The sequence below is a fragment of the Syngnathoides biaculeatus genome, chromosome 16 (genome assembly GCF_019802595.1).
Source record: "Syngnathoides biaculeatus isolate LvHL_M chromosome 16, ASM1980259v1, whole genome shotgun sequence".
In the NCBI taxonomy this organism is placed as follows: domain Eukaryota; kingdom Metazoa; phylum Chordata; class Actinopteri; order Syngnathiformes; family Syngnathidae; genus Syngnathoides; species Syngnathoides biaculeatus.
The window spans coordinates 9,273,868-9,298,365 of NC_084655.1; the positions used below are offsets into that span (position 1 = coordinate 9,273,868).

At 40.3% G+C, this 24,498-nt stretch overlaps 1 protein-coding gene across 1 annotated transcript in view; it reads right to left on the reverse strand.

Moving 5' to 3' along the window:
* Positions 1-1,790: 1,790 nt before the first annotated feature.
* fbxl16 (F-box and leucine-rich repeat protein 16) overlaps positions 1,791-24,498 on the reverse strand; it is a 30,025-nt gene continuing 7,317 nt past the window's right edge. Inside the window, exons 2-7 of the mRNA XM_061847233.1 lie at positions 17,987-18,704; positions 13,126-13,368; positions 10,736-11,001; positions 8,477-8,561; positions 8,310-8,373; positions 1,791-7,455 (exon numbers count right to left, since the gene is read on the reverse strand). Coding sequence (XP_061703217.1) covers positions 7,307-7,455; positions 8,310-8,373; positions 8,477-8,561; positions 10,736-11,001; positions 13,126-13,368; positions 17,987-18,697 — 1,518 coding nt within the window. The 5' untranslated portion in view covers positions 18,698-18,704 and the 3' untranslated portion in view covers positions 1,791-7,306. The remainder of the gene's footprint in view (positions 7,456-8,309; positions 8,374-8,476; positions 8,562-10,735; positions 11,002-13,125; positions 13,369-17,986; positions 18,705-24,498) is intronic.

A 24,498-nucleotide genomic window follows, 5' to 3' on the forward strand; every position in this document is an offset into this window, starting at 1 on the left:
CTCCGAGTGAGCGTCCGGAAAGCTCATGCGTAACGTCTGAGTGCGATGTGTAACCCGACAAAGGAACTTGCCGTTGGGGGCATAGGCATGATGAAGCAGTTGCGTGGGTAAGTTGCTGCCCCCAGCTCCTCGACCACGCGGGGATTTATCAGGTTTGCGTCCAACCCGGAATCTATGAAAGCTGTCAGTGCATGAACGGGAGTCCGTTCCCAAGGTGAGGTGAAGAAGGGACGTCCCTGTTCCTGCCGTGGTATACCGCACACTCACCGGAGTAGAGATCCTGATGTCAGAGTGCTCTGGTCGAATCGGGCAACGGGTGATCAAGTGTCCCGAACGCCCGCAGTAAAAACAGCGCCCCTCCCGTGGCCCGCCGAGACCCTCCACCTGAGTGGGTTCAGCAGTGGACGACCGGGCGGCAGCCGGACTGGACCCCTCCCTCAGTCATCACGGCTAGTTGATCCTCCATTGCTAGTCGCTGGTCAACCTTGAGGGCCAACGCAATGAATGCGTCCAGCGAGGGAGGAAGATCTACAGCAATGAGAAGATCCCAGATTTGGGGGGAAAGCCCCTGGAAAAAGGAGTCGTGCAGGGAGTCTTCGTTCCATTGACTCTCGGCGGCGCAGATTCGGAACTCAATGGCGTAGTCGGACACGCAGCGACGTCCTTCACGAATAGTCATGAGCGAGGACGCCGCCTGGCGTTCCGGAGCCGCGTACTGGAAAACCTGGGTGAGCGCGCAGACGAACCTCGTCCATGAACGGCAGATCTCAGAGTTACTACTCCACTCGGCAGTGGCCCACGCCTCCGCCCTCCCAGTCATGTGGGAGATGACGAAGGCGATACGGGAGCGGTCCAAGGGAAAAGCGGCTGCTTGCAGTTCAAAATGGAGATCGCACTGAACGAGGAAAGGCTTGACGGTCCCTGAGTCGCCTGAGAATCGTTCCGGTCGGGAGAGCGGGGTAACGCCGCTAAAGGGGAGCTCCGTGGAGAATGGTGCGGGCGGAAACGGAGGTACCGGTGGAGTGGCCACCATTGGCGTGGCAACCACGCTAGCCTGGGAGGTTAGCCACGGCTCCAGCCGGGTGCAGATCTCATGTAGCCTCTTGTTGGTTACCTGGGGAACAGCCTCTTGCTTGACCAGGCGCTTGCCCTGAACTTGCAGCGCACGGCGGATGGCTTCGGAGTCGGCTGGGTCCATGTTTTGGCTAGATCGTTCTGTCACGAACGGGGTACGAGGGTGGACCCAAATGCACGACTCCAGAGACAACCAGACAGTGCAGAGAAAACCTTTATTCGGTCCAAGGTCTAGGATCAGGCAGACAGTCCAAACAATCAGAAGTAATAGTACGGCAGGCTTACGAGGGTGGTCAGTGGACAGGCGTGGGTCGGTGCACGGAGAGCAGAAGTCAGGCAAACAGGAGTGCGGGAACGAGGCGACAACGACGACGATCTAGCAGAGGACAAGTCGTCCCCCAAGTCCTATATATACTGGGCGTCATCTACTGTAACACGGTGCAGGTGTGCTCTGACTAATTGGCTGGCCAAGCCCAGCCTGGGCAGGAAGCCCGGAGCATGACAGTTCCTTAGTTTTAGGCTGAGATTAGAAGAAGAGTCACCACAGCATCACCGTACGTCATCTTTTGAAGGGAATCCTTGGACTTTTTGTTTTTCCACTATCATTGTGATGATGGCTGTCACACAAACTTAAAAACAAAACAAAAACCCCAATACAATAAAAGTACACACACGGCGTCATTATTTTCATAATCAGTAAATGGTCTATATTTATTTGACTGTTGAAAGTTGTGCTGTACAAGGGTTGTGTAACAAAATGGGCGACAGATGTATACAAAGACAGCAGTAGAAGTGACAGGTACAATTTTCTCTTTGAAAAATGTTCCTTATCTAATGTACCGTGGACTTAGATTTGAAATGCCTGAACGTACGTGTGCATTTATGAAATGTAAACTTGCACTTGAACCTATGGAAGCTCATTGCAGACAATGTTGTGTTCACTCATTAAATTCTGAATTAATTCAATTCGGGAATTTGATTTCCCCAATACTCTACTGATACTAACTACTTACATCATTTGCTTGTATTTTCTTCTATAAAAAATGAAGGTTATACTTTATATACAGTGGGTGTTAAATGCACGTTAAATTGTTGAATTGTTTTCTGCAAGGACTTTACAATATTTTTATGTAAATACTTTTATCCACCCAGCTTTCAATTGTTTAAAAGTCAACAACATATAAAAATGCCAGGTTTGTGTGTATTCAGTATGAAGGACACATTAACGAAATCAAAACACCAAATATATAATAGTTAATAAAATCCTTTAATAAATGTTCTGTTATATGAATGATGGCATGATAAACAAACACCACAGCTTGGTTCTGACCAAGTTAATTTTTTTTTGTCGTTAATAAGCTTCCATAGATGTAATTTTGCATGACCAAATTCTAAATCTTGCCCTTAATCATGTTATTAGTAGTATAGTGTAAACATCGGTTAGCCATGACAGAGGTACTGTAAATCTCAGACACAATATATTTTTTTCCTGCCACATTCAACAAAATGACAGTGAATGTATCATATCAACACTCGGTCAAATATTTATTTTAGAGGTTGAAATGATGGAGGGGAGGGGATCTCAAACAGCGATCATTGCAAATTTGAAGCAATGTCTCTCAATAAATAAACCACATAGGCAAGACCAAAAATTAATTTAAATAAATAGATAAATAAATATGTACAATGACCAGATGAAGGACAGCCTCCCTCAAACGTGGAGGCAGAGCAACTCAAAACATGCACGGTGCGCCCCCTGTACAATTCGCGGACGAGGCCAAGCAGCAACGCGTGGTGCTGCAAATCGTATTTGGCACAACCCAACAGTGGCTCTCGCTAAGCCGCTCCTTCCAGTTGGCAGTGAGCAAGTCGGATGACATACTCGAGGCAAATCATTAAAAAAAAAAAAAAAGAAAAAATAGCAGTGTGGCTCACTGTCAGGCATCTTCATTTCCCTTTAATATCAAACCAACGCTATAAAAATAACTTTATGTTGAAATGATTCTTTTCTTTGTAACGACAGTAATTTTCACTCAGTCAAATGAGCAGATGGCTTTTTTGTGTTTGTTCTGCATTGCAAACTCATGACATTTCATTCACTTTAGGTTTTCTTTGCAATTACAACGCTTACTTGCAACATTTAGATTCCATTTGAACTCCTGCACCAACGTCCAGCTTGTAAATTAACATTTCTCGCTATTTTTCTTTCACGCACAATTGTAAATAGTGGTGCCTTGAGATACAAGCCGTCTTTTTTTTGTGCTTTGACTTTTGCAAGCAAACATTTTCGATGCAAGCGCTGTGTAGTGGCAGGTGAATTCGCTTGACAACAAGCAGCCGTCTGCAAGATGTTTAATGCCACTCCCAGTTGAAGCTAACGGTCAAACAAAACAAAAGAAAAACAAAAACAAAGAGAATCACACTTAGTGTATTCAAAACAAATACACACATGCGCTTTGAACCTAACACGTAATGGTAAATGCCATAGAGGGGCTAATGAATAGCATCTATGTGGCAGTGTAAACAACAGATATTTAAACAAAAATAGTGCAGCAACACTTGTAGACAGACAATGTAACAACACTCACAGTTGGGAAACTTTCTGTACTATACTGCTCTCTGGCTAAATCGTGCACACCAGGAGGAGCTGCAATGAACTTCTTGTGATGTACAGGATGTTTAATTTTTTTTTTACATTGTATTCAAATTTGCTAGGTGATTTTTTTTGGTAAACTCCAACTTTCTTATCAAATAACACATTAAAATGTTTTCCGTTGTTTTTTGGACTGGAAGCACTTCATGACATTTTTTACTCTTTTCGTTTTTTTCTGCATCGGCATCGAGATGTACCTGCGTGCAAAAGCTACATCGCATGAATTTCTGTGATGTTGACGTACTGTTGTCGATATATATTAATTGATTTACTTTTATTTTTTCTTTCGCGTACTTTGTAATTAGCGCTCTGTCTTTTGTCTTTGTTTTCTTCCACTGTAGAATCCTTGTTCTGTTTGACTTATCGACAATAAGCATCAATTATAATTGATTTTTTTTTTGTTTTAAATCACACAGGAAGCCTTGAAACTCTGGTGTGACACAATACATCTGTTTGGAAGAAAAGGGATACATATCCTCCATACTATTTGATCTGACAGCCGAACAGGACAAAAACAACAACAAAAAAAGGGTTTTGTAATACAAGAATAGAGCTATTATTTTGTTAAAATAGTCAGCCAGAACTATAAGGAATGCAGTTATCAATGTCCTTTCACCATTGTCCTACTCATACTGTGTTGTGTGTTTTTGTTGGCACAATAACGACAAAAGTCCCGTTTTTGATTCAATTCCCCATTAAAAAAAATAAACAAACAAAAAACAGAAACAAAACACCATTCAAGGCAAGATGTTTTTGAGATTGTAGGGTGAGAGCTGGAACTGGCTACTAGTGTGAACTGAATAGGTGGCAACAATAGGGGAAATGAAATGGCAGTATTTTGAGGGGAAAGGACCGTTAGCAACATTAAAAAAAATATATAAAAAATGAAATCAACTAAATAACTACAAATTTCTTCATTTTTTGACCAGTGAAATTGAACCATGCACTAAACGAGTTCATTTTCAGTACGCGAACTTCACTTTGAACTAGTTAATGTACAATAGGAACTTTCCCAACACTGATCCGGTTTTATTTCACATCAGAATATATATAGCAGGTTTTAAAAAAAAAAAAAAATTGGAGTCATTTTCCCCCCAATATTGTACAGCCCTAATTTGAATGAGGAAAGATGATATGCGATATGAGTATGAAAATAATTAAATCATATCTCAAGGCACCACTGTACATGCTATAATATCACAATTTTATGAAGTTCTATTATTAATATTCCCTAATTTCATTTTGAGTGAGTGGAAAAGTGAAATTTTATTTGGTGAATGGCCACAGTGACATATATGACACATTATATTCATGAGATTTGGTGTTCGGAACATTTTCTATATTACTAATAAATTATAGATCGATTATTTCAATTGTCCTTCCTTTTTTCCTGAACTTAAAAACTCATTGAGAGACCTTTGTGAAATTTTAGGTCTAACAAACTTTTAAAACATCACAGTGCTGCTTTACGTAGAACTATATCAACATTGTACAGTATGCTAATCAGTTTAAAAACGGCTGCTATTCAAAAACTGACATATATATTTTTTGGAACTGATTTGATCTATTTTTCTGATGTCTCCCCGTTTGTTGTAATGAAACAATCCATTTGCGGTACCGTACATAACCTGGCATGTGTATGTAATATTTCTGCAATAAACTCCAAAAACTGACCATCGCAACTTTACTTGAAACGTTCACCTGCTTGTCTGTCATTCACATTTATTACAATTTAGGAGATTAAATGAAAATTTTTCTCAAGCTACTGTGCCCCTTTGTGTTGTCCGCCTCGCAGAAATCTCTCCCCCTAAGGTTTGCGGGATCCTTTAGAACGATGCAACGTAGTAAACCTCTTCAACTTTTTTGACCTTTGTGTTACTTCCACCCAGAAGCCACCTGATCAACCAATTTTTACTCCATTTTCAAACAGCATTTCAAATGTAGTTTTTAAATTGCAATTTTGACAATTTGGGTCTTAAGTAAGTGTCTTTTCATTTTTCATTTGCAGTTTATCAAAACTCAGCAATACATGACGTCCGACTCCGAACTGTAACATACTGAAAAAGCATCCTAAAATTTTTCGATAAGCTAATTTACTGACATTTCAGGAACTTTCAAAACTCTTTTGACCATCTTGGCATCTAGTGGAGAGTACAGGCTTCTGTTGTCTATAATGTATATTTATATTTTCATGGACATGCCTTTAAAATCAATTTACCAGGTCATTTGTAAGTGAGCCCACTGACACATCAACAGCACCGGAAAAAAAAAAATCCTCCTAGGCGGAGTTAATAAATACTGAAATCCCCTGACTTACATAAAATTAATATGACCCTCAGGGGTCCACAATTCATGTTCACCTCAAGAAACACACAATTCCAAAAAGAAACACGAAACCATAAATGTGTTTCCACCACGATTTTAAGTGAAGTGGCAAACTCGAACACGCCTTCACTCAAGAAATACTTCAAATTGACACTTTGTCGTCTGACTAAAACATTTCAAGGCAGGGGTACAGCCTTGCAAGCGTGAAAGCGTTCAAGGCAAAAGCACTTTTAACTGTCAATAAAATTTCTCCGGCAAAAAAAAAAAAAAAAAAAAAATTGAATTCATTCTTTACACTTTTCAACAGCCTCAGAGACTAACCTTTAAAAACGCGAAAGCCAGAAGTGTCCAACAGCGTCTAAAATTTCACTGTCTTGCAAAAAAAAGCGAGGAAATGGGAAAAAATTAATTGGTCAAGTGTGCAAATCCCCCCAAAAAAGGATAAACAACTTTAAACTGTGAGTTTGCAAATGTCATGGCATTTAAAAAAAAAAAAAATCTCACAATACAATATACTTAAATGGAAAGAAATGGTGGTGGTATCTGCAAACAGAATCGGAACCTATGAGATCATCTCTCTCTCTCTCTCTCTCTCTCTCTCTCTCTCTCTCTCTCTCTCTCTCAAACAAACACACACACACACACACAAAGGAAAAAGAAGTTCTATTTGAGAAATTGTCGGCTTTCGTGACAAGCTGGTTTGTGTCAGAATAAGAGAACACTGAAAGCTTTGAGGAAAAACAGCCGGGTAGGTTATGAAAAAGAACTGTTAGTACTTGAGGTTTTGTTTCATTGACCATGTGTGTGAGTGTGGTTAAAATGTTAAGCACATGTGTGTGAGTTCCACCAGAACAGCATCACAAAAGTCATTGTTTGTGTTTTTCGAATACCGCTTCGTCGCAGCTGGATCTGCACGCCATCGCTTGCGGATCCAATCTGCCATGGGAAACAATCCGAGTTCCATGTCCGAAACCTCCCCGCGCCCTTCTGAAATGAAACTTGCGGCCAGACAAGACGTCATCCTAGGCCATTCTCTCCGCCACCGTCTCCAGTGAACGCCGTCCAGTCACGTGAGACCCCGATGTCCTCCTTCCTCTCGTCAGCCGATTCAATGGGGTGTGGAGGAAGACGGGCGTGGGGTGAGGGGACCAGCATGTGAGGAATGCTGTTCTTTTTCCTGGCTGGTGCTTGACAGGAGTGAGTGAGAGTAAAGAGGAGGAAGGTTGAAGTATTGCCAGGGGTGAGATGGTTGTCTTATTCGATAACCATGCAGCGCGGGAGGTGTTGCGAGTAGTATTTGAAGAGCTCGGCGGTGGCTCCCGGGCAGTTGGTCAGCTCCAGTTCCTCCAGATCCTGCAGCTGAATGAGTCCCGACAGCCCGGTGGTGGTCAACAGGGGGCAGCCTAGAGGAAAGGAAATCAAACGTCTATGGGCCACTTTCAAAGGCAAAGGCAGGACCCACAAAATTGAAATCTATTCATTTATCGATATGAACATTTGCATTATTTGCAGACGTTATCCTCTTCTTCTATTCCTCTTCCTCATACTCTTTCTTTTTCTTAGGCAGTCTGGATGCCATCTTTAGCAATAACAGCTGTCTATAGCTCAGCCGTTCATGTACTAACCCTTTTTACTGACGCGATTGTTCTTTTTTTGTTTAACCACTAGATGGCAATGTGAGATAAATAACTACCAAAAAAAAAAAAACAACAACTGCATATTGCTGCAATTACGGTATTGTTTCATCTCATCTTGGGACCAACAAACCAGGAAACTTACCCAATCACCCAAACTGAACGAGTCCTGAATCAATGGTTAAGAACTCATTGAACTCATTTAAGGTCCATGAATATTTTTGGGAGTAATTTTTAACATTTAACACAGATCGTATACACATATGGTGCCCGGAGTTCCCACCGCTGTCTTGCACCTGTTCTTGACTATTACTGATACAAGTATACATGAGATTTTAAAGTTTAAGTCTACTCTTTCTTTTTCTTTAACATTTAATATTAGGTTTTTAAAAAAATATACTTATACATCCACATGTTTTTTGTGGGTGCCCTAAGTGGAAAAAGTGTCAGTCCATCAGTAAGTGAGTGCACGTTCATGTGCTACATGATGACGTAATTATGTCACTGTGAAAAAATAAGTGCATGGCACACTATCGTATTGACCACCTTCTGTATTTCATCCAGCAATGAACTTATAAAAACAACTATTAATTAATGATTCACAACAACGCCACACACAGTACCTGCCAGGGAGAGTAGACGAAGGCTCCTCATTCCGAACAAGTGCTGCAGTCCAAAATCCTGCACCTGAGCATGCCACACGCACACAAGCAATAATCAAAAATAACCACAAGTTTGTTAGCACAGATTTCACTGCTTCCTTGAACACGTCGCGAATATTTTGTGTTACCTGACAACACCAGCGGAGATAAAGGCTCCGCAATGATGACATTGTGGACAAATAACCCAAGCCTGTGTCTGTGATCCGTACACACCTGAAAGCACCGCAAGACACCAAAGGATGACATAGTTCCCTTTGTCGTAAATTATGTACTATAATTAAGTTGATTCTAATTTAAGTTTAACTTGCATCAATTTTGTTTTTTGCAACGTGTTGTCTATTGTGTTATAGTTACAACATAGTACGCACAATTTAATGGGGTTAATGAGGTCCATTATCAGTCCTGCAAACCAATGAGCTGTATTAGGAAAAAAAAAAAATCAGCCTTTAAAAATCTTTTTTTGCAGCTTTTGTGTTTGAGTTCATTGGATTTGCGTGGGCATCTGGTGATGTAATGGTGAGCGTGTCAGTCTCAGTCAAAAGGTTCTGGGTTTGAATCTCGACTGAAGCCCTCCTCAGACTTGTGTGGGTTTAATCCAGGGTGCTTCCTTCCATATTGCAAATGCACAATTTAAATGTTAGGTTCATTGAAGTCTCCAAATCATCCATGGATGTGAATGTGAGTGTGAACGGTTGTTTGTCTATACAGTGTGTGCCCTGCAATTTGCTGATGACCAGTCCAGCGTGTAGCAGGCCTCCTGCCCAGAGTCAACTGGGCTGGGCTTCAGCTCACCCTAATGAGGACAAAGCCGTATAGAAATTGGACGGATGGTTGAATGTTTACAAACTTGCACTTTTGCTTTCCCGGTGGTCACATCAAGTTCCAAAATGAATTGGTGAGATAACATAACTGCTAGGACCATGATGTTTCATAAATGGTCTTTTTAACGACAGCTACATTAGTCGGGAAAACATTTGAAAGTCCATTTGATGAGTCCACTGTTTTTTACTGGGACTCAGCAGAATACTGACACCGCCATTACAAAGCTTCCCTCTCACTGGGATCACGCCCCCCGACCCCCCCCCCCAACCACTTCCCGGCTACAGTACTGTGTGTTATAATGACAAGAATCTGTAGGGACTGTTGTGGTGTTATATTGTCCTCTTCTGTGTGTGTGTGTGTGTGTGTGTGTGTGTGTGTGTGTGGTGTGTGTGTGTGTGTGTGTGTGGTGTGTGTGTGTGTGACTACAATCTACTGGAAGTATGAGTTAGTCATTCAATTACAAAAGGGCATTGGGCCATACATAATGCATTATAAGTTCTACATACATTAGTCATCCTTATAAACAAGATAAAAAGAGGACTCGGAGTGCTGATAGTATTTCAGTCCTATGGTATATTGTAATGAAAACGCTGTACATGAAATAGAACCATTTAATTATACAAGTAATCTTTTGCCTTATTGTGTAGGCCTTTCACTGTCATGATAATTGTGATAAATTGGTCAAAAAACGGATTGGGATATTCTTACTGTTGAGTTCCCCTATATTTCCATATAACTGCTAATTGAATAACAAATATATGCAATACAGAAGGAAGTCCCTTCTATTATGAAGGTCTTTACACAAGCCAGATGGGAATTAGATCCATTAATCCGCAATAAATCTTTTCTGGAGCGCTTCTGTGGAAAATGCACGTCAAATATTCCTTGACTAACTAACTAAATGTCATCTTGGTCAGGCAGTCTGCAGCTGTGTATACAACAGCAGATTAAAAGTCTTAGTTTAGTCTTTCGGACAAATGCTTTTTAGTTTTAGTCACATTTGAGTCATTTCTATATGTGATAATAGATGTAAAAAAGGTATTCGTCCATGTGAATTTATTGGTGGAATAGCTGACCCCAGGCTATCAAATGAAACAAATAAAGGGTTTTCTACTGCAAAATTGTGTTCCTTGAAGGAAACATTTCTCGCATTACCTTTCTGACAGACCACTGACAATTACTTGGTCAAATGTCTGCCTACTTTCATGTTAAAATGAATGTATTAAACGCAAAGAGAAAAGGCATTATGTAAAAATTGCAGATTACGTCAGAGGGAGTGTTTGTATTTTCTGTACTGTCAACACGCAACACACGCTATCGTGTCAAGTTTAATATGTTTGTTTAATTGACTTTGTAATCTCAACTCTGGTCTGTCTGTGTGGATAGTTTGCATGTCCTTCGTGTGCTTGTGTGGTTTTCTCAGGAAAACCATTCCAACTATCAGGTTAAATGGAAACCCCATCATTGTCCAAAGGTAGGAATCTGGGCTTATAATGGGGTGGAAATGTGGCTTTCGATAGACTTCAAGAAACTTGGATGACAAATACTGTAATAAACAGACTGACCTGTCAAGGACGAGTTCCTCCAGTTTGTGCAGGTCACAGGCAATGTACTCCAGGGCCATGTCGGTGATTCGGGGGCACCATGACAAGTCCAAGCTGCGGAGTTTTCGCAGGTTCTCCGCCACCAGCTCTACACCGTCGTCGGTGATTTTGGAGCAGCCGGAGAGGCTGAGTGCTGTCAGGTTGGGAAGGCTGTGCACCATATTTACCACGCCGTGATTGGTGATTTCCCAACACGAGTGAAGCCGCAGAGTGTGGGTGGTGTAGCCCTGTATAGGGGAGAGATGCTAGTTATTTCATGGGACAGTAATTGGTGTTACGGGAGAGGTCAAACTTGTTCCATTCCACAACTTAATTTTTCACTCTCATTATAGTGAGCGTCAACCAACCAAGTGCAAAGCGGGGGAGGTATTATTTTTCTATTAGTTAGTGAGTTCGTTGGAGTTATGACTATCTTTTTTTTTATTATCAGCAAAGAATAAAATGAGCAATGCAATGAATTAACTATCATTTAAATTCACGCATTAATTTAAGCAAGTAGACACAATGTAAATATCATTTTGCCGAAAGCATAATGGCTCGCTTGAAAATGTCCAGAAGAGCTTTAAAAACCTTTTTGTTCCCACTGGACTCACATCTGTCAGGCGTCTTTAAAGTGAAAGTATGGAAGTAAATTCGTGCCACCAGGATTTGAATTTGAAATGTAAAGGGATCATATTTTCAATAGTTGTATTTCAGTGTAACTTTTCAGTGTTAACAATTCAAATAGCAACAATTCGCTGTCTGAAATTCACCGTCTGTGCCACCACCCAGGGTTACTTCAAGGTCAGAACCAAATGGCCAGGCAATCGCAGTTAGGCTTTCTCAGTCACGTGATGTCACATACTAAGAAAGCGTATTGTAGCCAGTTGAATTTCAAACAGCGAATTGTAGCCGGTTGAATTGTTAACATTGAAAAGTTGCACTGAAATACAACTATTGAAAATATGATCACTTTACATTTCAAATTCAAATGCTGTTATCTGTGGCATTTCAAATTCAAATCCTAGTGGCACATATTTACTTCCATAGGTAAGTAGGTTTACACTATTGTTATTTTTTTGTCTAAATTATCTTTATTTCTGTAGTCAGTGTTGAAACCTGCCTGGGAAATATAGCTTAGCTACATGCTACTCTGCATTAAAGGTAGCTTCACTACTCTAAAGCTACCTACCAGGGAATTGTAGCTAACTAAGCTATAAAAGAAAAGAAGACAAAAGTCTCTAAACTACATCAACGTGACTTAATTTGCATCGAGTTTATTTGAAGGTGTAAAAGTAAAGCTACATGTAAAAATGTAATTCTACTATCGGGGTACAAATGAACACTTAATTCTAAAATCACTGGGTAAATATGCTTCTTATTACAACTAGAGTATCAACAGCTGTGTCCTGTCCTTAGTCATGTTTCTCAATTGAATTAAGCTTTTTTTTTAAGTTATCAAATGTCAAATTAATTATTTAAGTAGACACAAACAGTTTGGTTTTGTCGATTAAATTACCTGCTCAAATAATTTTTTATGAGGAACACAACTCATACTGAGATGTTGCAGCTTCATCGGTCTTATCATTTTCCCTACCTCTTCCTAAATTATTTTCACACAAACATACTTACAGTTTTATTTTAATGCAGTCAAAAATATGCTGCCAGCCTGTGCTACTGTATGTTAGCTGTTGATGTTTGCTGAGTTTTTGTTTAAAACTTCCTGGGGGAAGCTTCCGAGAACACTACCGGAATATTATTAAGTTATTATGAAATAGCTTTTGTACTTAAAAGGTATTTGATGTTGAAAACAGCGACACAATGAGCTTGCTACACTGAAAAAAAGAAATGTCCTTTGAATTTAACTCAACATGAACATGTCAATTGGTTGCACATAATCCAAATGTTTTAAGTTAACATATTATTTTGCTATTTTAAAGGACAAAAAAGGGAAAATCATATCAGTTTACCACATTTGAATCATATGCAGCTGGATAATGAGTGGTTTTATTCCCGGTGTACTCAAAAATGTAGTTAAACAAGCAATGCCACTACTAATACTGACAGTACCTGTACAAATGTTTTTGTTCAAAAAGAAAGAAAGAAAAAGCTCCTGTCCCGTTCAGCTGCTCAGTAATTTAGTCAAGTTGTGTGCTTTGTCATGGAACAGTTTTGCTATGTAACAGGAACATTTGATATAATGGATTTTGAATTGTCTGTTTAAATGTTTTTAGAATAAGAACAATTTGAAGGCAATTGGCATCGTGGAGCAGATTTGAGCACATTACAGAGAGACAGCAGGGCTGGTGAAACTAGCTGAGCAATTGGACTTTTACTCTTTCACGGGTGCTTCTGTAATTTTTAAATCTTACCTGTTTGGCTGTGAAGTACGCCATGGCTGTGTCAGTCACATGGTAGGCCTGCAGACTCAGCTCCGACAGATTGGGCAGGAGCTGTGAGATGGCAGCGATGGCATCATCCGCCACATTGATGCAGTCGCTGACGCTTAGTGAGGTTAAGCGGGCGTTTAGACTGGACCACAGGCCGGCCTCCGTGAAGTCGTTGCACCCCGACAGTTCGAGATGCATGAGACCCTGCATCTGCTCCAACATGACCTGGAAAACAAAAAGGCCACGTTTGGTCATGTTCACTCAGGTAGCGTAAATAAAGAGTCTCATCGACAGAGTGGTATGACTGTGAATCCATGAAAATCGTTCACCTCATGATATTTACAGATGAAATTTATGAACTAGTTTAGAATCAGAAATCAAGTGTAACGGGTTTTTAAACCATTGTTCACGTTTGGTAACACAAAAATGCTTGCAATATCTCAACTTTATCATTTATGATATGACAATTTGAAATTTTGTTCCAGATTATCACAAAAATCATGGAAGTTGATTTACATGATTGGGCCCCGGGCCTTGAGTTTGACACCTGTATGTTAAATTAAACTATGTAAAATTGTTTGCGACTTTACTGTTGTATCAAGATGCCAAATAGAAAAGGGGATACTCAAAACTTTATTTTTCTCATGTTCATCACTTTAGTCGCCTTTTCTTTTTATTCACTTGGTCATATTGTGAAATGTCGCCCTCCTTTTATTAGTGAATGAGGGAACATTACAGTTGTGCTCACATGTTTCATTACCAGGGCAGGATTTGTAAGAAGTGTGTGCATCTTTAGTATTGCCTATTATCATTATATAAGTGGCATAAAAAAACCCACGAACAATACTATTGTTTATCTTTGATTTTTTGGGTGAAAAAGCATTGTTCTTAAAATATTTGCTATTGTGGCAAGCCTAAATATACAATATACAATCTATTGATAAAGAGCATGCGCAATGACAACAACTATGTACTATTGTACAGTGTAAAATGTAAGATTAAAGAGTAACAATTATAAGATAAATCATGAAGCAAGAAAAGTGAGGATTCTCGAACTGTATCTACATTTTGTGACGATAGGTTGAAAGGACTCATTGTTCTAGGGCTGGGACTCATTGTTTCCATGACATGTGCATCGCGGGACTCACATAATGCCAAGTGTAAAATTATATCTACGGTCTCTTCATGTCTCTCTCTCTTTGAGAGCCATGGCCTATGTACAGAGGGGTGTAGTTACGCATTACATTTACTCCATTACATTTACTCAAGTAACATTTTGGACAAATTGTAATTTAGTGTAGTTTGAATGAATCACATGTTTTATTTGCGTATTTATGTGAAGAAGAATTGAAACTTTGACTCCGTTACAATGATTGAGATGCCGCTCGCTACTTTTATATATCCATGAGTGCGTGCATGATCTATTTTCAGACTTAAATATGTACTTCATAGGGCACCGATCGAGCCAGTTCAGAGTGATCGCTACTATCATTTGACTCGTATTCACCAATCAGACAGCACAAGGCAGTCACATGATTGCAAACAAACGTTTTGTGAGCCAATCAAAATGGCTCATTTCAGGTTGAGAAAAAAGTAGCCATGTGAGTGTTACAGTGTACAATATTACACTTCGAAAAACAGCTTTGTCATCCCGCAAACAGCTTATTTGTGAAGTCATTTAAGTGAATGAAAGAAATATTTCTGTAGGGCCCGATCATACATAATGTTTTGAATGAATACAAATGTGTATAAAAACATTTGAAGTCATTTTTTTTTCAGTTTTCATTTCACTACTTTTAGTGATGTATTAGATTTTATGCCATGCCAGGTGACACTGCTGATATAAATTTAAATAAATAAATAAACATGCACGCGAAACACTATACATTTATAGATATATACACAGTTGACACCAGAGGTTTACATACACTGTGCAAAAACATATTGATTTTTTGTCTTATGGCCAAAGTCAAATTAGACTAAATGTCTCTTGTTTCAGGTCGGTCAGGATCACCAAAATTGTTTAACTTTGTTAAACGCCACAATAATGAGAGAGAGCTGGGATAAGCTCCACTGCTCCTGCGACCTTTGTGAGGATGAGCGGCTTGGAAAATGGGGGAAAAAAATGGAGGAGAATTGCTTAGATAATTTTATGTTATGTTACACACCTCAAAATCTTTGCTTCCTTGTTTGAAATCATGGGAAAATAAAAATAAATTGACCAGGAAATCAGACAAAGTACTGTGGAGCTATGCAAGTCTGGTTCATCCTTGGGTATGATTTCCACATGCTTGAAGGCGCCACGTTCATTCATTCAAACATTTAAATGCAAGTGTAAACATGGTAATGACCAGCCATCACACCGCTCAGGAAGGAGTGTGTCTCCAGAGATGAACGTCTTTTGGGCCGAAATGTGGGTTTCAATCCCAGAACAAAAGCCAAAGGCCTTCTTAAGATGTTGTTTTTGGTGGTTTTTAGTGTGACATAAATACAGCACATTCTACTACACTTTTGTACAAATAGTGCTGTAACTTTTTAGGAGGTGTTTATGTAGAATAAACGTTAATTGGATAAAAAAGTAAAATTCAGATTTCAAATATTAAAATGTTTCACACACACTATTATTACCATTATTGTTTCAAATGACATGTACCAATACTGTATTTTAATCCATTGGTAGTGCACATTGCAGCGCCCAGAGCACGAGAGCCCATGTATACTGTAGCTCATGCAGTCAACAGTTCCAGCTTTCACCATGGCAACCATCCACTCATCCCAGAATAGCACCCTTGTCTAGCAGGTATGAAAAGCCATCTTAGAAACACTCACCAGCTTTTGTAAATAGCAATGGGATATGACAACTCAGTATAAAAAAATACCTCGATAAGAAAGATCTTTTCTCTTTTCTAATGCTCTCTTTGATAAAGCAGAGTAATAAATAGTCTAAAATAGTCATAAAATATTAACACAAACTCACATGTTCATGTGTTGTTTTTGTTGATGATTGCTACCAACTTAAGTAAGTGAGCCACGTTTTAGATTGCTAATGTGAATCAGTTCCCTTCCTGCAAAAACAATAATACTGTGCAGTAGTTAATTTGAACTGCAAGCTAATAATTCTTAGCAGGACATTTGCAACTACTGACCATAGCAAGATTGGATTCGGTCTTGTGTAGTTTTGTTTAGTTTGGTTAGCACAGTAACCCTATTGGCAGTTCACTCAATCACAATTCAATGTGACTAAAGCAACAATTGACCACAATAAAAGAAGAACGAATTGTAGCCAGGAAGTGAACTCCATCCATCCATTTTCTTAGCCGTCTATCCTCACGAGGGTCACAGGAGTGCTGGAGCCAATCCCAGCTGTCAACGGGCAGGAGACACCCTGAACTGTTTGCCAGCCAATCGCAGGGCACATGGAGACAAACAGCAATGCTCACAATCACACGCAGGGGCAGTTTAGAGTGTCCAATTAATGTTGCATGTTTTTGGGCTGTGGGAGGAAACTGGAGTGCCCGGAGAAAACCCATGCAGGCATGGGGAGAACGTGCAAACTACACGCAGGTAGTTCCAGAATTGAAACCGGGACCTCAGAACTGTGAGGCCAATGCTTTCCAGCTGATCCATCATGCCGCCGAAGTGAACTACAGTTATCCATTCTGTGAGCTTGCTTCTCATTGGCTGCATCGATCACTGGTCATCAAAGTGAAAAGTGACATTTTATTGTTTTCAATGTTTTACTGTTCAGAGAATTTATTTTTTTCCTTATACAGTGAACCCCCATTCACTGTATGGAATTAACAAACTTCACATTATAAAAATTTTTGGGGGGGAATTGGGGGGACCTTAACCTCTGTCCGTCACTGAAAATATCAGCTTTTTGCTGTTTTTGTACTGAGGGCGATGCAAATAAAGCGGTACTAGCTGCTGTAATGTTTTTGTTGTTGGTTTAGTTTAATGTATTTATCGTTGGTTTTTTGCTTGCATTTGATTTGTCCCATTTTATTTGCAGTGCTGGAATGCTCCTTGAGCAAAGTCAAAAGTGAAAAGATATTTCTGCTTTTTCTCCTGATGCAACTACTAATAGTCTGTGTAGTCTACTTTGCCAATATAAGTTGCTTTTATTTCTTTACATCTTAAATTGTGTGGAAAAGATAAAAAGTGTAATACCATTTGTGTAAACAGTTGTTGCCCATGTGTCGGTGTGTGCAATCAATTTGTGCAAATTGAAGGACACTCTCAAGTTCAAACCTACGGACAACTTAGAGTTTTCAATGTACCTTAAGATGATTTTATGCAATGTTGAAGGAAGCTGGTGTAAAAGTTTCAAGGGTTGAACTTCACGCGCAGGAGGCCAAATAATGAGCTTAGAGTCTGGAACCACAACAACACTGTGGTGCCTGAAGAAGTAACTATTATTTATTAAACCGAAGAAAAATAAAGAAAAACATTGACTTGGTTTAGACTTTTTTTTTTAAACATACCCTTGGTCAGTTGTTGAAAACACACCTATTTGCTGTTTTCATATTTAGGATAAAGCAATAACAGTATTACTTTGGCAAAATCTTGTGCCACCTTGGTGTCAAGGAACCGTACTGATGAGATTAGAAGTTGCATTTAGACAAATACCATCTCATGGGATTTTTGTATTAAGAAACCATTTTGAAATTATTTTAAAAACAATAGTGCTCGGTCACCATTTTGTCGCATTTGAAGCCAATTATACACATTTTGAGGGGGGCATCAGTTACTTGAGGATTTTCGCCTTTCTCAACAGGGCTCGAATCAAACAGGAATACAGGCTTGTCCTTTCAAAAAAGTAATTTCTACGACAATGACTCACCTCTAATCCAGCGTCCGTGATGGTGGACCTCTTGAGGCTGACTGAACGCACCCCCTTCTTGGAGAGTGGGTAGTTGTCAATGAACTCACAAATGTCCAGGTCTGACACGCCCACTAAGCAAAAAGACTGGAAGCCACGCAGGGCAAAGGCCTGAAGACTGACAAACTCCTTGTCTCCATTGGGCAACAGGGTGTAAAGCTCCTTGGCATGCAGTATGGGTGTCACACCCTCCCAGAACTTGGGCTGGTACAGCACCTTACGCCATGTCTTGCATACCTGTGTCAGCATACACTTTTCAGCTGTGGTGAAGTACCAGAGCAGTCGGTTAAGCAGCTTCTCATCCAGGACGAGCTGGCGGTCCAGCAGAATGGGTTTGGGTAGAGTAAGCGGGGGTAGTTGGCGTAGGGATGCTTTCAGGCCTACGAGCTGCTTCCCAGCTTCCAGGTCACAACCTAAGATGGAGGCCGCCGAATGCGGCATGACTGTGTTGTCTAGATGGTGGTGGTGGTGGTGGTAGGGAAGGGAGGATGGTGGAGGAGGCAGTATGGAAGGAACTGAGGAGGACTGGCACAGGCGGTTCTTGGCAGCAGGGGTGCCCTTGGTGATGCTGGCACTGCCCAGACCGTTGGGCTGGCTGGGGGGCAGCTTCACCATGCCGTTGCGAGTCACGCAGGGAGACTTCAGCTCACTGGGGGTGGACATGTTCAACATTGGGAACCTAGGGAAAAATGATAGATGCAATATTAAAATCAGATTAAATGCCCTTTGGCAAGAAAAACTCAACTAGAATGGCACTTAGTAGATTACAGAACGCCACTGAATTGTCATCAGCAAGTCTGTCCTCAAAATGAACACTTCAAAACTGACATGAACATTTGTGTTTTGCATTTTGACATTTAGCTGCAATTGGCTGGCGACCAGTTGAGGGTGTACCCCACCTCTTGGCCAGCATGCCCGCGACCCTACTGAGCATAGGTGACAGAAAATGTATGGATGGATTTGGACAGCTTTTTCTAAACATCTATAGATACATTTTCTACATTTTTTTTTATAGAATGTATTTCAGATTTACTTAATAGAAAATGTTTTTCAACTGTATTGTACATATAGGGGGCCATGATGGATGCAGTGGTTTCCACACCTCCCTTACAGTTCTGAAGACCTGGGTTCAAATCCAACCTCCCCTGTGTGGAGTTTGCATGTTCTCCCCGTGCCTGCGTCGGTTTTCTCCGGGCACTCCGATTTCCTCCCACATCCCAGAAACATGCAACATTAATTGGACACTCTAAATTGCGTGATTGTGATTATGAATGATTTGTTTGTTTATAAATGCCCTGCAATTGAATGACAATCAGTTCAGGGTGTACCCTGCCTCTCACCCAGAGATAGCTGGGATACGCTACAGTTCGCTTACAACCCTGGTGAGGATAAGCAGAAAGGAAAATGGATGGATGTATGGATGGATGTACATACAGTAAATTCAGGATTTCTGTAAGTGGGAAATGGAAGGAAATTCAATCAACATTTGCTGACCTGAAGTAATAGGTTGTAACTAATATCCAAATGGGGGGAAAATGCACACATTTATCGAAACTACAGATATTTTTGTAGCCGGATGTTTGGATCTCAAGTACTATTACACACAAACACACACAGATCCCTTCAAACCTGTCATAACTACTATAAATGTGTGTCCAAATAATGTCAACTCAAAGCATGATCCTGAATATGTTTTTGGGATGATCATTTAAAGACATGACCAATGACAGACAGGCTTGCACAATACTCTCTTATCATCATTACACAATAACTTATTTGTTCATTTATTTCATTTACAAGCAAAAGTGTTCAGACTTTCTTCACATTGTTTGTGCTCATGGACAGGAGCTGGATGCCATGGTAAAATGAAACCGCTTGAGAGTAAACGATCCACAGCCCATGGCCTCATCTTGCCTGTTCTCTCTGATCTCACTGTGTCAGCAGCAGGAGGAGGCTCACAGGCTCCAACTGATCACTTATGTAACACTCTGACTTTAGGGCTTCACACACAACAGCATCCTTTTGCCCTACTTTGTCAAAAACGACTGTGCATCAAACACATGCTACCTCCATGGATATTTCCATGCTATCTCTTCATGCCATCAGTTCATTAATATGATCTCTTTGCGGAATTTTCTGCCGGTCCCTTAACAGATGGTGCCTTGCTCTGCCTCAGCTGCAGCATCACCAGGTTCCTTCATTACATAATACTGTACAACAATTCTTTCAGCTAGACCGGCTACAGCCAGCACTGTGAAGTATTTAAAAAAAAAAAAGGCAGACCTACTTCAGAGCAATGAAGTGCTATCGCAAATTCGGCTCTATAAAATAATGTAAAAAAAAAATGCCGCCCTTATCCTGATGAAGTCTACACTTGTCCAATGTTTCTTTAGATACTCAATCTAAAGAGATTTTGAATGAGTAAACATGTGAAATGTTAAAAATAATGGGATGCAAAATAGTTTTATCTGTAAAGCTAAATGCCTTAAAAATGTATAATCAATAATTTAGCACAAATGTCTATCATTAATAGATACCTTTTGCCTTGCTTGCAAATCAATACACACATTTACTGGAAGAACTTTTTCTGAGCTTTTCCTCTAATCCATTGATTCAATTTTTAATAAAAAGAATACATCCAGTTGCAAGCCTATGTTTAAAACTAAAGTAGCAAACATAGTGTGCAGCTCAAGATTAAATAAAAGATGGGTGATAATAATCAGTTATTAAATTCTTTTATTAATCACATCTTAAAGCAATTGAGAAAACGAGAGTGTTGCTTGGCTGCAAACAGAAGACGCCCTCTTGATTCTTCCATCTGCCCATTTTCTATACCGCTTGTCCTCATTAGGGTCATGGGCGAGCTGGAGCTGTTCTAAATTGTATTTGGAGGAGAGTACACTCTGGACTCGTTGTCAGCCGATAGCAGAGCAGAAATTTGAACACCGGATCTCAAAACTGTGAAACAGATGTGCCAACCTGTAGGCCTCTCTGCTACTGGACTGGAGACATTAATCATAATATAACTTGAATACATACCAATGTCCTGATGGCCTCCTCCAATGACATTTCAAAGAACACAGACGCATGGTTCCAGAATATTTTATAGTTTATACGATGTCTTAATAACAACATGCAGATCGAAAATTATTATTCACTTTACGCCCACTATTGCTGTCTTGCTGAAATCGTCATTTGTTCGGGGTCTTGTCTCATGCAAAAGGCCCACTACTCACCCCAACCACTATTGTGTGGCGAGTAAGGTTATAATTACTTTGACAACTAGGCTCAGAGCGGGGGTGGGGAGGGGGGTGTCATTATTTTTTGTGCCCTGAGTTTGATAAAACGAATGCCAGTTGTGAAGCACAAGTGAGCCCGTATAAAGACAGCATTTGTGGATTCAAGATGCCGGATTAAAATTGCTAATCTGATCTGTCTATGTGGTGCATGTAGCGCAAATTTCACCGGATAAAAATACACTCACCCCACAGACAACTTCAGTGGACAACCAGAAGCAAATGCTGTTAGCTAAGATAAATCTGTGCTTCAAAGAAAGCTCATCTTACCTTTTGGTTTTGACATGATGGTGTTTCAGACAGGGTATTCCGGGTATTACTTGAAAGTGACAGATCTCCACCCAGACTAGCCACCATAAACGCCAGAAAAGCATCATGAAGAGTGTTTGTGTTGAAAAAGTGTGTGTGGGGGCTACAAAGAGTTATATGCACAACGTAGTTCAGCATTCAGCAAAATAGGTTAAAACACTTCACAATATGACTGGGACAAAGCACCTGTAGGAACTTTAAACATCTACAATGGACTTTGTACAACATCAGATGTCATTACAGAACCACCAAAAACTACAATGCTCAATGTTTAGGCTTTGTTCACATTTACGTATATCACAACATAAATGTATACATAAATAACATACATGACTGATTATTTCGGCCAAAAATAGTTTCCATTTTTTCACTTGAACTGCCAATGACAAATAATTTTAGTTTCAGCATTGGCTGATATTGCTTACAAGTGGGGTGGCACAATGGTTCAGATGTAAAGTGTTGGCCTCATAGTTATGACGTCCAGGGTTTGATCCCGGCCCCTCCTGAGTGGAGTTTGCATGTTCTCCCGGTGCCCGTGTGGGTTTTCTCTGGGCACTCTGGTTTCCTCCCATATCCCAAAAACATGCAACATTAATTGGAGACTGTAAATTGCCCCGAAGTGTAATTATGAGTGTGAATAATTGTTTGGTTCAATGTGCCATGCGATTGGCGGGAAACCAATTCAGGGTGTAACCTGCCTCCTGCTTGATGACTGCTGGGATAGGCTCCGGCACTCCTGCGACCCTTGTGAGGATAAGCGGCGAAGAAAATTGATGGATGGATGCATGGATGGATGGATGGATGATAACTGGTACTGCATAACAATGCAGGGAGAGAATGGGAGAGATGTATTTCTTGGTCACAGATGGAGAATATATACTACATCAATTTCCAAAAGACGTCTCCCAGACCTATGTGGCGACCATGTTGAATTTGAGACATTGACGTGGCGGTCGTGTAATGATGGTTCTATCGATTGCCTTTAGTACCCAGAGTGCTGGCAGAGAGAGTGGCATGGCTGGGTTGTTAACTTTGGGAACAGATTTGGAACTAGGAAGTAAACTAATTCCTTGTGGCTCTTGAAATTGACGTCCCTATGATGAGTACTGTTCATCAATAACATCACCAGTGTGGTAATTTTGATGAAATTTGAAACTTTCAAGTTTTTTTGTATTTATTTATAATAACTACAGTGTACTGGGCATTTTAGACCACAAAAAAAGCCTACAAAACAATAATTATGTACCGTACGGTAATTTGGCTCCATTTGGCATAAACAAATGCTTTAATGTACCAGACGACAGCCCGCCCTTATTAGTCCTTTCTATTGAGATTTATTTTCTATATTTCATTTATTTAACTTTCGTCCCAAGACATTAGCCACGTAGAACCTTTCTTTTAATTGATTTTTCTCAAACTCAGCTTCAAACTTTCAATTCCTCATTTCAACCCATTGTCAGGCTCATTAGCACAGCATACACAGGAAGTCCAACGAACCTGTTTTCTGGGTTTGGCCATGTGGCATTTTATATAGAGCTCAGACATGCAGAGATGAAAAGAAACAATTCACAGTTGAAAAAGTACCACTGTGTTTCATCCATTCATTCATTCATTCATGCAATTATTAATCTGCCGTGCCGCTTCTCCTCACTAGGATCGCAGGATTGCTGGAGCCTATCAAAGCTATCTTCGGGCGAGAGGACCCTTAACTGGTCGCGTTGCAGATGTAAACAAACGAAAATGTGCTAACCAGTTCGCCCACCGTACCGCCAGTCCCACAATGTCTCTTCATAAATCATCAGTGAATAAAAATATTTCAGTTTCAGAAACAAAATTTGTTTTCTCCACTTTCTGTTTCATGCTGAGGTCTGATAAATGAAAATATCCCATTCAGTATAATAAACACTACTTAAAGATGATCAGTTTACAGGTTACGCCTGTCTTATTTCTGAATGTGGAAATGTGTTTTGGCTCCTCTTCAGTGCAGTGGCAGATTTATTCTTGAGGGATAAAGAGCTTCCTGAAAGGTCCTAAACTATTTTTATTTTTACCTTTAACTGAAAACTGTGACAGCGGTTTTTCACCCATTCGTTCATTTTCTGTATCACTCATTTTCACTAGGGTCAGCTAGGGAGCCTATTCCAGCTGTCTTTGGACAGGAGGCGGGATACACCTTGAACTGGTTGCCAGCAAATTGCACGACACATGTAAACAAACAACCATCTGCACTCATATTCACACCTATCGTCAATTTAGACTCTTCAATCAACCTACCATGCATGTTTTTGGGATGTGGGAAGAAACCAGAGTGCCCGGAGAAAATCCACACAGGCACGGGGAGAACAAGCAAACTCCACACAAGTGAGGTTAATATTTGGACCAGGCTCTTAAAAACTATGAGGCAGATCTCCCAACTAGTCGGCCTTCATGCTCCCAGCAGTTTTTCAAAATAAGGATAATTCAGTACATATTAAAACAACATATAATTGCCTAATGGACTGCTTTTAGTCTGTTTAATAAAATTAATTCAAAGAATGTCAGAGTGGCTGTGGTATAATTAATGTGGGTGTTTGAGGAACATGTTTTGACATCCTTTTTTCGAAACTCCATACACATGTGTGGCACTTTAAGACGGGGCAACAGGTTTGCCTACCCTGATGAATCACTCTCGCTAATCTCGACATACTGTAACTGCAGAGGAGCACTATCACCGTGTTTATCCCACCGAGTCTGGTGTTACCTAAACAACTCTTTCTTTCCAGCTCAGTGGCACGGCCAGTGATGTGTGCTTGCTTCCCTGCAAAGGCCCCACTCAGTTAAAAGGATAAGTCAGCCCGGGCCGTGAAGTGGAGCTGTATGAATAACTCA